Below are 13,517 nucleotides of genomic sequence, written 5' to 3' on the forward strand. Positions count from 1 at the left end.
CGTTTCGCGCCAATTTCGGTTGGTCGGCCACAGTCCACCGCGCGGACGTTCTCAGCTTCTCCGGGACCCAGACCTCTGAGTCCGCCAAGCGCTGCCGTACGGGCCTCGGCAGCGATGGCACTGAAGGACTACGCGCTCGAGAAAGGTACTGGTCTGCGAGCCTGGGAGGGCATCCTGCGCGGGGAGCCTCCCGGGGAACACCTGTTGGTGTGAGCTGGGGTCTTGTGGAGCCGGGATCAGCGAGTTCTGGGGCGCACGAGGCTAGAGGCAGGGTAGGGCGGTGGCCCCCCTGAGGCCCACGACGCCTGGGAGGGGCGCAGGTGGCATCCATGTTAAAGAAAAACTGGTAATCCTACGTAGTAAAGGTGTTAGGGTCGTGGAGTTGGGGGTTTGGGGGGCGCTAACCTGGCTGGGGGGGGCTGCATAGGGGAGGTTTGCACCCTAGACCTCGGGGAACCTTAAGGACTGGGGTTCCAGGCCCGTTTCCCTCCGCGCTTTTGGGCATTCCCCAGTTCCCGCGTCCTCCCGAGGCGCGCGGAGGCCCTGGGGGCGGGCAGGCCGGGGCCGCTGCGCGCCGGGATTGGCCGTTTGAGGCCGCCCTCCGAGCGGAAGTGAAGCCGGGCGGAAGTGGCGCGACACGGGTGGAGGGAGTGTCGTGTAAACAGTGTCCTTCCGCGCGGCGGCCTCGGAGAGAGCTGCGGCCCGGGGGAGGGAGCGTGCCTGGGAACCGGGAGCTTCGCCTCGTGCTCGGGAAAGGCGGCAGTGGGCTGGGATCGCGGCGGCCCGGGGCGTGTTGTCCAATGGCTGGACGGGCTCCCGCCCTGGGCGGAGGAATCCCAGGCTGTGAGGCGGCTGGAATCCGGGCCCATGTGCTTCTTTGTTTACTAAGAACGGAAGCGCTGGCGGGAGCGGGGGTGGGGTTCGCGACCAGCCTAGTGGCGGAGGTCCTGGCGAGATCAGTGGCTCAGGGGACCCAAAGAAGGTGGGGGATCATAGGGGTGGAAGAAAAGCTGAGAACCTTGAGATCGGAGTGTGGGGCGCCAATGAGGAAGGGCGCTAGGGTTTTAAACTAAAGTAGGGAACGGAATTTCTCTGGGAAGAAGATGTTGGATCGTCCTGTGAACTGCCACGGCCTCTTTATTCTTGGCTGATTAAAAACAAACTTGTGAAAAAGAGTTATGCCCACTTTGGGGAGAATTCGGTAGGTTTATTTAAATACTCATATCGATAACTAGTTCATAGGTCGTGTTTTAAGTGAAAATAGGTGTCTTAGATTTCTATTAGAGGGATGGACAGTAATTTAAAGTTTGTGTCTTATGATTTTACATTTTACGTTACAGAAAAGGTTAAGAAGTTCTTACAAGAGTTCTACCAGGATGAAGAACTTGGGAAGAAGCAGTTCAAGTATGGGAACCAATTGGTAAGTCTAAGATTGGGTAAAGGAAATGAGGAGTGGGGTGCTTAAGAAGTCCTAAGAAGCGGCTTGTTTCATCAAGGACGTTTTTCTGACATGTTTAGCAGGGCATTTGATACCTGGTAAGTGAATGTGATGCTATAGTATATTCATAGTAATTAGAGAGTTTGGGAGCTGAGAAGTATCACTCTCTGAGGTGCTATGTTCTCCCCTGTGGGTGCCCAGAGCCCATAGTGAGCTCTCAGTGAAGCATCTTCACGTGTGAACACTGGTGAACAAGTGAACGTGGCTCTGAGGTGTTGCTGTCTCTTCCCCACCTGAGGTTCGGCTGGCTCATAGGGAACAGGTGGCTCTGTATGTGGACCTGGATGACGTAGCTGAGGATGACCCTGAGTTGGTGGACTCAATTTGTGAGAATGCCAGGCGCTACGCAAAGCTCTTTGCTGATGCGGTACAAGAGCTGCTGCCTCAGTACAAGGAGAGGGAGGTGAGTGGCTGGAGAACGATACAGGGCAAAGCATTTCAGCTTCTGTTAAGCTGCACAGATACTGATGTTTTCTGAGCCAGGCAGAAAGCAGGGGCACTTTTGCCTGTCATTGTCTGTGCTCTCCTTTCCCCATCCCGTTGCTCATTTTTTCTGTTTTCCTTTAGGTGGTAAATAAAGATGTCCTGGATGTTTATATTGAGCATCGGCTTATGATGGAGCAGCGGACTCGGGACCCTGGGACGGCCCGAAGCCCCCAGAACCAGTATCCCGCTGAACTGATGCGCAGATTGTGAGTGGTCGCTGTTGGGAAAGATGTAGGGATTGGTTTTCCAGGATCTTGTTTGTGACTGTTTTCTCCTCTTAGTGAGCTGTATTTTCAAGGCCCAAGCAGCAACAAGCCTCGTGTGATCCGGGATGTGCGGGCTGACTCTGTGGGGAAATTGGTGACTGTGCGTGGAATTGTCACTCGTGTCTCTGAAGTCAAACCCAAGATGGTGGTGGCCACTTACACTTGTGACCAGTGCGGGGCAGAGACCTACCAGCCGGTAGGTGTGGAGCAAGTAGCAGGAAAGCACTTCACGCTTAGTCATTTTGTAGAAATTGATATGATCCATGATGCCTATCGTTTTCTCTGGTTGCAAAAGCTACCTGTGTTCACCTTTCATTCTTGGGTATGTAGTGGTCTTTCTACCTATTTTCTGGGTGTCTTCTGTTGACCCAGAATAAGCTCAAAGTGTTCTTGAGTCAAAGATGTCTGCCATGAAGAGAAAATGTGATTCAAGAAACCAATGAGATGGGGCTCTTTTTCTTCTGACTTCCTTTGCTGACTTCCTTTGGTGTTTCTGTTCTCAATCCTAGATTCAGTCTCCCACTTTCATGCCTCTGATCATGTGCCCAAGCCAGGAGTGCCAAACCAACCGCTCAGGAGGGCGGCTGTATCTGCAGACACGGGGCTCCAAATTCATCAAATTCCAGGAGATGAAGATGCAAGAACATGTGAGTTTGGGATACGTGCCCCTGGGCAGGTGGATCAGAAGTCCACTTGAATCCTGTAGTCACTGGTGGAGTGGCAGGAAGAAAGAAGAACAAAAGAGGGAAGTGCAGGAGTGAGGTGGAACTGGAATTTCTTGAGAGCCTTGGGAAGGGGAAAGGCAGTCTCAGCTTCTCTCCTGTGGGCTTATCTGTGGCTGGGCAGGCTGGGAGTCTTGGCGTGGGATGCCTAGGGAGGGAAGGTTGGGTCCTTGTCCATTTCTCCTGGCCTTATGTGCTCTTCCCTCCCCTAGAGTGACCAAGTACCTGTGGGAAATATCCCTCGTAGTATCACGGTGCTGGTAGAAGGAGAGAACACAAGGATCGCCCAGCCTGGAGACCACGTCAGTGTCACTGGTATCTTCCTGCCAGTCCTGCACACTGGGTTCCGACAGGTGGTACAGGTAAGGAAGGGAGTTGGATGTGAGGAACAGATCGTCCCATTTCCCCTCACCCACTCTACCCACACAGAGAAAAGTGAGCAGCAAAACAACACAGTGCTTTATCAAGAAATTGTTAGGGAACCTGGTGATGGGTAAGTTCTAAGGATTGCATCTGTATCCTGACATTTTCCTGCCTAAGGGTTTACTCTCAGAAACCTACCTGGAAGCCCATCGGATTGTGAAGATGAACAAGAGTGAGGACGATGAGTCTGGGACTGGAGAGCTCAGCAGGGAAGAGCTGAGGCAGATTGCAGGTGATGTGCAGGAGAGAGAGGAAATTCCATTTACATCCTACCCGCTCCCGCTTTTCCCCCAGGAAATACCTTAACCTTAAAATTCTCCACAGAGGAGGATTTTTACGAAAAGCTGGCAGCTTCAATCGCCCCAGAGATATATGGGCACGAAGATGTGAAGAAGGCACTGCTGCTCCTGCTAGTGGGGGGTGTGGACCAGTCTCCTCGAGGCATGAAAATCAGGGGTAAGAAGAAAAAGGAAAGGCACAGAGTAGATGAAGTCATTTGGGAGGAAAAAGATGACAAGTGTCCCCACAGGTCACAGTATAAGAGTGAGCATCTTCGCTTGATGGACACAGGGAGGGCTTAGAAGTAATGCTAGGTGTTAGGGGGAGGCAGAACTCAAAATTGCTCTGCTCTTGGCCAACTTGCACTGGGAGAAGAGTCATTCCGGGGCTGCCTGCCTTCCTCCAGGCAACATCAACATCTGTCTGATGGGGGATCCTGGTGTGGCCAAGTCTCAACTCCTGTCGTACATCGATCGCCTGGCCCCCCGCAGTAAGTAGTTGGACTTTGAGAACTGTGAACATAATGACAGACAGGACCACAGTGTTTATTCAAAAAGTGGGGGTGCACAGTGGCTTACACCTGTAATCTCAGTGCTCTAAGGCTGAGGCAGGAGAATCATTTGGGGCCAGGAGTTTTGAGACCAGCCTGGGCACCATAGCGAGACTCCGTCTCTACTAAAAAGGGTTTTTTGTTTTTGTTTTTGTTTTGAGACAGTCTCACTTTGTCGCCCAGGCTGGAGTACAGTGGCGTGGTCTCAGCTGACTGCAACCTCCACCTGCTGGATTCAAGTGATTCTCCTTCTTCAGCATCCTGAGTAGCTGGGACTACAAGCTCTTGCTACTGCACCCGGCTGATTTTTGTATTTTTAGTAGAGATGGGTTTCCCTGTGTTGGCCAGACTGGTCTTGAACTCCTGACCTCATGATCCACCATGCCTGGCCTCTACTAGAAAGTTTTAGAAATGAGTTGGGTGTGGTAGTCAGTACCTATAGTCTCAGCTACTTGGGAGACTGAGGCCTGAGGATGGCTTGAGCCCAGGAGCCAGGGTTTTAGTCAGCCACAATTGTGCTCTGGAGAGAACTGGTGGCAGGGGAAGGGGGAGGTTGCCAGTGCCCCACAGAACCTTGGGCATCCCGGGGAAGGCCTGGGGCAGGTAGAACGATCCCAACACAGCCTCCCCTCTCTGGCTCGTTTCTTGTCCTTTGCTTGCTCTCTTTCTCATTTCTTTCTGTCTCTTAACACGGCTCCTTATTTCTTCTCTTTGAGGCCAGTACACAACAGGCCGGGGCTCCTCTGGAGTGGGGCTTACAGCAGCTGTGCTGAGAGACTCCGTGAGTGGAGAACTGACTTTAGAGGGTGGGGCCCTGGTGCTGGCTGACCAGGGTGTGTGCTGCATTGATGAGTTTGACAAGATGGCTGAGGCTGACCGCACAGCCATCCATGAGGTCATGGAGCAGCAGACCATTTCTATCGCCAAGGCTGGCATCCTTACCACACTCAATGCCCGCTGCTCTATCCTGGCTGCTGCCAACCCTGCCTACGGGCGCTACAACCCTCGCCGCAGCCTGGAGCAGAACATACAGCTGCCTGCTGCACTGCTTTCCCGGTTTGACCTCCTCTGGCTGATTCAGGACCGGCCTGACCGTGACAATGACCTACGGTGAATGAAGCTCAACACCCAAAGAGAGGTCCCCTATAATCTGTGGCAGGGGCAGGGGGTGAATCAGAAAATAAATAGCCAGCTCCTGGAAATCCCAGAGCCTCCCCCTTGCGTCAGGGGCTGGTCCAAGGTTCTTAGGGAAACGGTGGGGTTGGGGTGGAAATGCTGATGAGGATTTCCCAGGAAAGCTTGTTCCTGCTATACCATGAGATGGGTGGAGCCAAGGGAGGGATACCTAAGAGGACATAGGTATGTAGCCCTATAAAGGGTGTTACTCCTCGCCTCCCCTCTATCCAGGTTGGCCCAGCACATCACCTACGTGCACCAGCACAGCCGGCAGCCCCCCTCCCAGTTTGAACCTCTGGACATGAAGCTCATGAGGTAGGAGAGCTGGGTGCAGATGGGCACACATTGTCAGCATGGGCCACACAAGCCTCCTGAAAATGGTTTAGTCTTAGGGTATTTTTCACACCACCACTTGCCGCTTCTGACATGTCCAGAGCCTGAGAATAGTCAGGGTCTCCCTGGAGCCTGATCAAATGAGAATAATTTTAAGTGGAAAATTCCACACTTCATGTGAAAGGGACACAGGAAACTTTGTTTCCTACACACAAATTTTTTTGGTTTTTGAAACAGTTGCTCTGCTGTCAGGCTGGAGTGCAGTGGTGTGGTCTTGGCTCACCGCAACCTCTGCCTCCTGAGGTTCAAGTGATTCCCCCTGCCTCAGTCTCTTGAGTAGCTGGGACTACAGACACCCACCACCACGCACAGCTAGTTTTTTTGTATTTTAGTAGAGACATGGTTTTACCAGGTTGGCCAGGATGGTCTTGATCTCCTGACCTTGTGATCTGCCCACCTTGGCCTCTCAAAGTCCTGGGATAACAGGCGTGAACCACTGTGCCTGGCCCACAAAACTATTTTTAATAAAATTACTTTTAAGTTATGTTTATCAATTGTATATGAAATATAGGTGAATTTCATGTTTAGACTGGAGTCTCATCCCAAGCTATATCTGTTTTGACATGTCATGCACTCAGTGGAGGGGAGTGGATCATCTCTTAATGACAAGACGGATTTGTCTTACTATTACAAAGGCTATTTTCCAGGGGGGAGAAATGGAAATAATTTTGAGGATACTGGGACAGGGCTGTGGATTTGGAGAAATCCATCAATGATAATCAAGCTATGCAAATAATCATCCACCAATTTGTTTTTTCCACTTAAAATTCCTGGAGGGGACTTTGTTAAATAGGGGTCCCTGGTGCAGAAAAAAAATGGGCTTGCATTCACTCCCTTCCCTATCTCCCTCTTCTGCTTCCCCACAAACCTTCTCCCACAGGCGTTACATAGCCATGTGCCGAGAGAAACAGCCCACGGTGCCAGAGTCTCTGGCTGACTACATCACGGCAGCATACGTGGAGATGAGGCGCGAGGCTTGGGCTAGTAAGGATGCCACCTATACTTCTGCTCGGACCCTGCTGGCAATCCTGCGCCTTTCCACTGCTCTGGTAAGTGCCCAAACTGCTGGAGGGCCATCTGTTTTGACCCTTAAAAGGGCCACTCCTTACCATGCTCTCATGGCTGCCTCCCTCCTGCTCCAGCCCTGCTGGGGCTAAAGTGCTGACAGTGCAGATAGTGGTCCTCTCCGTGCTACCGCACTGTGGGTACTTGCTGCTCCAGCAGGGCACGCACAGCATCTGCAGAGGGAAAGGCCTTTTCCCCACTTCTTAACCCTCACTGAGGGGTGGTTGGGGTCCGTTTCACTCCCTGTGTCCTAAATCCTGTGCTATAAACCCTCCTTTCTGTCCTCCCGTCTTGGACCTCAGTCCTGGGGGCTCCAAAGTGCTGTTCGTGCAGGTAGTGTGATTACCCGACCTACTGCTGAGCTAGCACTTCCCGAGCCCCCGGGACACGTTCTCTCTGCCAATTGTCTTCTTGGCTGAGCTCCCCAAGCTCCATCTGTCATGGTGGGGAGCCCAGTGGAGTTCAAAAGGGTCTGGTCTCCCTCACAGGACAGCTGAACTCCGGGACTGGCCAGTGTTGAGAGGCGGAGACTTGGGCAATTGCTGGACGCTGCCCTGGGCATTGCACTTGTCTCGGTCTGACAGTGCCGGCCCAACACTGCGGATGCTGGGGGGAAGGGAGGGGCTCCACTCCTGTTTTGTGAGTAGGTGACCCATGGGCTGCCCAGCCAGAACAAGGGTGTTCCCTGACCTTGTTCCATTGCCCTCCTCCTGTTCCCATCTCTCCCCTACCTTCCCCTTAGGCGCGTCTGCGAATGGTGGACGTGGTGGAAAAGGAAGATGTGAATGAAGCCATCAGGCTAATGGAGATGTCAAAGGACTCACTTCTAGGCGACAAGGGGCAGACAGCTAGGTGAGTGGTTTAGTGAAGGACAAAGCTGAGTCACCTTGGCTTTCTTGAGCAGATCACTCTGTGGCTTCTGTGTCCACATGTCTGAGGTTGGCCTCATTCTGACACTGACCACCATTGTTCTCTGTTGATGTCGGGCATTCCTGTTTGCACCCTGACCTTACACACCCACTCATTTCCTTCAGGACTCAGAGACCAGCAGATGTGATATTTGCCACTGTCCGTGAACTAGTCTCAGGGGGCCGAAGCGTCCGGTTCTCTGAGGCAGAGCAGCGCTGCATATCTCGTGGCTTCACGCCCGCTCAGTTCCAGGCGGCTCTGGATGAGTATGAGGAGCTCAATGTCTGGCAGGTCAATGCTTCCCGGACGCGGATCACTTTTGTCTAATTCCAGCCTGCTTCCAACCCTGGGTCCACGTGTTCCATGCTGGCCTGCCCCTTGGGAAGGGGCGATGATACCCTTGAGGGGAAGTAAGAGCCTCTTTTTCTCTCATGCTGCACTTACTCCTTTTGCCAATAAAGTGTTTGTAGATTGCAACCTTCTAACCTGGGCCTGACTTCTATTAAAACAGGGTATTCTGCATTTTTTAGATTCATACCTTTTTCCTTTTTATGCTTCCACTTAGTAAATGGAGTAAACTGCATCTCCCTGCCGGGCCCCAGTATATACACGGGAATGCGGCAAGAACTAAGAGGTCCCTGCTATTTGGAGATAATTGAGCTGGGGCTCCACTTTTTGAGCCCCTGACTCCCTTAGTGTCATACTGCCTGTGTGCCAGTCAGGTTGTGGGGATACGGGGCCAGTATGAAATGCAGGATCTCTCAGTTTTTCCCCTTTTCTAGCAGACAGGTCATTACTTCATCACTTAGTTCCCAACTCCCACTCTAAACCTCTGATTAGTGAGTAATGAAAATCCGGGCACAAGTGATCACATACAGCAATCACAACCTTTAGACCACTTCTGACCGCCTCTCCAAATTATGCAGTAAACAGTCATTGAGAAACTCTTCCCTTCTAGTAATTCACAGTGCTCACAGGATCAAGGCTTAGACTTGTTTCTAATAAAAATCTTACCCCTTTTTTGCATGTATGAAAAATAATTTAGCTTGGGAAAGTAATCAATTGTCACGTTTATAGGGTTGGGCTATATAACATGATGTCAAGGGTGACATTAAAGTGTAGAACAGAGACTGTTTAGTTGGAAGCAGGCAGCCTTGGACGCTAAAGACGGTCCACGTGATTGACATGGGGTCACTTCAAGTGGCAGTGCCTCCCTCATTGAAAAGCATCAGAAGGGCTTGTGAGCAAGGCTGGAATGAGTTCTGAAGAACATCCAAGTTGACAAACCAGTGTGGTGCCTAACAGAGAGGACAGAGCCACCAGCAGGGGTGCTCAGGGGCTGTTCCCCTTTTATTATTAAATGACAGCGGTTTCTCAAGGGAGTGTAGCACCCTCCCCTTTGGGACAGTTGCCTGATCCCTGTCCATCATCCCTTCAAGTACCCGCATCAGAAAAAGAGCCCGCGCATTCGCCTGCCGATGCCTTGTCGGTCGTAGAGGACGTTGAACTTGTTCACAAACTGGTTCATGGTGTTGCACGTTTTAGTGATGGTGCCGAGGTAGGCCATGAGCCCCACGTCATTGCATTGCTGGGAGGGAACAGAAAGGACCAATTCTTCAGGGGATCCCTTGTGGCATGCCCAGGGAACGAGTTCCCGGTCCTGCACGTGAAAGTGACAGCATAAGCCCCACCTCCCCATCTGGGTTTTAAACTCACATCATAAAAGTCTGTCTTGAACTTGTCTGTGCTGAGCACTGGGAGGCAATGACACAGAGCGTAGGCCTCCCGCAGGATCTCATGATTAAAGGGGACCTCTCCTAAAGGCACAAAAAGAGGCTGCATTAATTTGGATGCTGTCACTTCCCCAGAAGGGAGAGGAAGAACCCCAGGGAAGTGTCGGGGAAGCCCCTGACCTACCCGCTTCAGAGGCCTTGACGTACTCCAAGATGAGCTTGACGCGGCTGTGCAGCATCTTGATAGCACTGTGCTGTGCTATCAGGTGTTCAGCCACTGTAAGAGGATGGGGACAGGAGGAGGTTGAGACAGGATGTGGCCACACATTCCACCCCTACTTCCAAGGAATCCCCTCCATTACCAGTGGAGTTCTCTCCACTGCCTGTTGCTGTCATTCGGGCCACATGGTCTACACCAATGCGTTCCGCTTCCTCTGTGGCCAGAGTGTAGGTCAGCTCAGCAAACAGCATTGTGGCCTACAGGGCAAGGTAACCCACAAAGGGAGAATCAAAAGCAGGAAAGAGGACAAGAGCAGGATCTGAGGGTTGAAGGGTAGGGTTTTACCTCTCCGTTGATTATATCAATGACAGACTCAAAAACGCTGACAGGAAGCTGTGGAGGAGATGGAGAAACCTGAATACTATCTGCCAACATTGGGGCTAGTTGCTTTCACACATTTCCTCTCAGCTAATTTTCCCTAGAAACCAATGAAGTAGGGATTACCTCATTTCACAGTTTGGAGATTAAATGACTAAGCCAGAGTCACAGCAGGTAAGTGGCATTTGGCATTCCCCAATACAGTGTCACACAACAAAAGGTACAGCAACAGACAATCATGACAGTGTAGGCATGGGATATTACTCACATCTGTGTGCTTGGTCATAGGGTTCAACTTCAGAAAGAGGGGGCTCTCAATGATCTCACACACCTGAAAGAGACGGCCGATGCACAGGAAGTCAGTGCCCCCCTTTCTCCTTCCCCTCATCCCCCATTCTCTGCTTCAGCATGCACAGGTGTGAGATATATACCTGCTTGTGGACGTGGATGTCTGAGGGGTCAGGTGGCCCCCCTGTGGTATACCAACCCAGAAATTCCAGCTCCTTGAACACCTGTTTAACTGAAGGGGAAGGGACCAAAACACAGTAATTATTATTATTATTTTTTTGAGACAGAGTTGCTCTGTCGCCCAGGCTGGAGTGCAGTGGCGCGATCTTGGCTCACCACAACTTCCGCCTCCCAGGTTCAAGCGATTCTCCTGCCTCAGCCTCCTGAGTAGCTGGGACTACAGACGCGTGTCACCACATGCGGCTAATTTTTGTATTTTTAGTAGAGACGGTTTCACTATGTTGGCCAGGCTAGTCTCAAACTTCTGACCTCATGATCTGCCTGTCTCGGTCTCCCAAAGTGCTAGGATTGAGCCACCTTCTGTGCCCGGCCTGACATAGTAATACTTTAAGCCATCTTTCCTCAATGTGAAGCTCCTGGTGTATTTTCACCAGCTTCTCTCCACGCTCCTCAGATCTTGGCTCAGTTTAGAATAATTACTCCCTTCTATCCTGTCTTCTTTTATCCTTTACTTTCTTTTTGAGAAAGAACTCTGAATGTTTTCTTTTTCTGAGATCTCTCCAGCTACTCTCTTAACCTTTTCTCCTCTGTTCTTGGCCTCCTGTTTATTTCCAACCTTCTCCATCTTCCCCACCCTGTACATTTTTTTTTTAACTCCCACTCCTCTTCCCCACATCTATTCCGCTCACACTGCTCCTCCTTGGTGTAATAATATTCCTTGTCAATGATAATCTTCTCTTCCACCGTGTGGGACAGCAGCTCAAAGGAGTTCATCACTTCGATATTCCGGCCCTCCTGCTTCCCAATCAGAGCCCCAATCACTAGGAAAGAGAATGACATGGAAAAGGTGAGGGTAAGGAAACTTCTATCACCTAAGGGTCTGAGGTCAGTGGGAGCCAAGTACTGGGGAAACGATGACTTGCGGGAGGGGGAACTGGCTCCAGTAAAGAAGGAAAGAGACGACTGTCTAGGGGAGGTGAGCGAGGAGAGGAGACTAGAGGCTATGCCCAACACTCACCCTGCACAGGCCGCCCCTCCTGGGAGCGCATGCGGATCCAGTGGTCTGAGATGTTGAGAATGACAAGGGGATGGAGAGCGACGGAAACACTCCCAGTCACTCCGGAGGCCATCACGCTGGGGACTACTAAGGGTGGAGGGAAAGGAGAGAGAGTGAGAGTCCTGGCCCCACGTCCTTCCCTGGAGATGCCAGTGGGGGACGACGGAGCCCGGGCCACACTTCCCTCCCGCAACTTATCCCAGGGAAAGATGTTGCTGCTCCGCCCTCCTCCCTTCTCCTGGGAGCACAGGGAGGCCTTAACGCACCCCTGAAGGAGGTCTCTGGAAGCCGCCCCACACGGCCCGTTACCTGCTGCATCCACCTCCATCCCGCTGCTCCCTCCGGTCCCGTTCGCAGCTGCAGCTGCCGCCGCCATTTTCCCCGCGCTCGCCGGCCTCGGCCCCGGCCCCGCCCCCTTCCTTCCCGGCTTCCGTAAGGCGAGAGGCGCATGTTCAGTGTCCCCGCGGCGCGCGGCGGGCCAGGAATCCCAGGAGTAGGCAGTTCACGGGCCCGGCTGACGGTCTTCTGGCTGAGGGGTCCCGACGCCCTCGCGGGTTTTCGCAGACCTTGTCCCCTCCTGTCGCCTGCGGGTAACGTTTGGCAAATTACTTAACGGCTTGATCGTCCTCGTCTGTAAAATTGGGATAAGAATGCCTAGTTCTTTTTTTTTTTTTTTCTGAGACTGAGTCTTGCTCTGTTGCCCAGGCTGGAATGCAGTGGCGCGATCTCGGCTCACTGCAACCTCCGCCTCCGGGTTCAAGCAGTTTTCCTGTCTTAGCCTCCCTAGTAGCTGGGACTACAGGCGCACACCACCACGTCTGGCTAATTTTTGGTATTTTTAGTAGAGACTGGGTTTCACCGTGCTAGCCAGGATGGCCTCGCCCTCCTGACCTCGCGATCCCCGCTTCAGCCTCCCAAAGTGCTGAGATTACAGGCCTGAGCCACTGGGCTTAGCCAAAAACGCTTAGTTCTTAAGGCTGTTGCAGAATGAATGAAATGTCGTGTTACAGCCCTCACAATAAATTCCAAACAACTAACCACACTCTGCAAGGCCCTGCCTGAACTGCCCCGGCCTGACCTCTACTTTCCTAGCCCTTGATATTCATGCTTCAGCTGCACTGGCCTTCATGTCTGGTTTTGTTGTTGTTTGTTTGAGACAGGGTCTTGCTCCATCTCCCAGGCTGGAGTGCAATGGCCTCATCTCAGCTCACTGCAGCCTCAGACTCCTGGGCTCAAGTGATCCTCCCACCTCAGCCTCCCAGGTAGCTGGGACTACAGGTGCGCCCCCACCACACCCAGCTAATTTTATTATTTTTGGTAGAGATGGGGTCTCGCTAGGTTGTCCAGGCTGGTCCCCAGTTCCTAGGCACAAGCGATTCTCCATCCTCGGCCTCCTAAAGAACTGAGATTATAGGCGTGAGCCACCATACCCAGCCTTCTGTGTCTGTTTTTCACATTCCTCACTCTTCCATTCAAGGGCCTGTGGTTCCTTCTCTTTTGTTCATCATGGTATCCCCTGTGACCAACACGGTGCCTGACTCATTGGTGCCTAAATACTTTTTGAGTGAATGAAGGAATAATTTAGGGTGCAATCTGGTTTTGAGTGTCTCTATCTTATGAAAGTTGCAGATACAGGACAAAATCACATCGTCAGGCCCAAACAAATTGGAGCGGTGAGAACACCAAGAAGAGCAGGTGCTTGCATGTCTGAGATGGGGACTATCTCAAGGACTTTCGAAAATAACCCCACAAGGCCAGGCATGGTGACTCACACGTGTAATCCCAGCACTTTGGGAGGCCGAGGCGAGGCAATCACTTGAGGTCAGGAGTTTGAGACCAGCCTGGCCAACATGGTGAGACCCCATCTCTACTAAAAATACAAAAATTAGGCCGG

The 13,517-nt window shown here is 52.0% G+C and overlaps 2 protein-coding genes across 3 annotated transcripts; one reads left to right on the forward strand and one right to left on the reverse strand.

Annotated features, from left to right (window-relative positions):
* The first annotated feature begins 5 nt into the window (after nucleotides 1-5).
* MCM7 (minichromosome maintenance complex component 7) lies at nucleotides 6-8,244 on the forward strand. Of its 2 annotated transcripts, none has more exons than XM_012474700.3 (15): nucleotides 6-145; nucleotides 1,341-1,420; nucleotides 1,737-1,901; nucleotides 2,066-2,190; nucleotides 2,266-2,446; nucleotides 2,760-2,897; nucleotides 3,185-3,334; nucleotides 3,513-3,627; nucleotides 3,720-3,851; nucleotides 4,081-4,164; nucleotides 4,941-5,334; nucleotides 5,632-5,715; nucleotides 6,674-6,842; nucleotides 7,601-7,710; nucleotides 7,893-8,244. In XM_012474700.3, exons 1-15 carry the CDS (start codon nucleotides 115-117, stop codon nucleotides 8,092-8,094), a joined length of 2,160 nt encoding a protein of 719 aa, XP_012330123.2. In that variant the 5' UTR covers nucleotides 6-114; the 3' UTR covers nucleotides 8,095-8,244. The 2 variants fall into 2 exon arrangements, with proteins under 2 accessions (XP_012330123.2, XP_012330124.2); XM_012474701.2 differs by lacking the exon at nucleotides 6-145 and adding an exon at nucleotides 1,188-1,201.
* An 847-nt stretch (nucleotides 8,245-9,091) lies between these two features.
* On the reverse strand, nucleotides 9,092-12,021 carry COPS6 (COP9 signalosome subunit 6). Its single transcript, XM_012474705.3, has 10 exons — nucleotides 11,933-12,021; nucleotides 11,585-11,710; nucleotides 11,256-11,387; nucleotides 10,530-10,618; nucleotides 10,367-10,429; nucleotides 10,066-10,113; nucleotides 9,863-9,977; nucleotides 9,685-9,777; nucleotides 9,484-9,584; nucleotides 9,092-9,355 (listed from the first exon to the last, which is right to left on the reverse strand). The coding sequence occupies exons 1-10, from the start codon at nucleotides 11,997-11,999 to the stop codon at nucleotides 9,215-9,217; spliced, it is 975 nt and encodes a 324-aa protein (XP_012330128.1). The 5' UTR covers nucleotides 12,000-12,021; the 3' UTR covers nucleotides 9,092-9,214.
* Nucleotides 12,022-13,517: the final 1,496 nt, after the last annotated feature.

Source organism: Aotus nancymaae, unplaced genomic scaffold, assembly GCF_030222135.1.
Source record: "Aotus nancymaae isolate 86718 unplaced genomic scaffold, 86718_ANA_hifiasm-v0.15.2.pri h1tg000015l_0, whole genome shotgun sequence".
In the NCBI taxonomy this organism is placed as follows: Eukaryota; Metazoa; Chordata; class Mammalia; order Primates; family Aotidae; genus Aotus; species Aotus nancymaae.

Excerpts from the sequence above, each read along its gene's own strand:
- COPS6 (XM_012474705.3), bottom strand. The coding sequence starts at position 11,999 with ATGGCGGCGGCAGCTGCAGCTGCGAACGGGACCGGAGGGAGCAGCGGG. Across the intron at positions 11,711-11,932 it reads GATGGAGGTGGATGCAGCAG|TAGTCCCCAGCGTGATGGCC; the intron begins GTAACGGGCCGT and ends CTCCACCCTTAG. Across the intron at positions 9,585-9,684 it reads CGTCAAGGCCTCTGAAGCGG|GAGAGGTCCCCTTTAATCAT; the intron begins GTAGGTCAGGGG and ends TTGTGCCTTTAG.
- MCM7 (XM_012474700.3), top strand. The coding sequence starts at position 115 with ATGGCACTGAAGGACTACGCGCTCGAGAAAG. Across the intron at positions 1,421-1,736 it reads TCAAGTATGGGAACCAATTG|GTTCGGCTGGCTCATAGGGA; the intron begins GTAAGTCTAAGA and ends TCCCCACCTGAG. Across the intron at positions 6,843-7,600 it reads TGCGCCTTTCCACTGCTCTG|GCGCGTCTGCGAATGGTGGA; the intron begins GTAAGTGCCCAA and ends CCTTCCCCTTAG.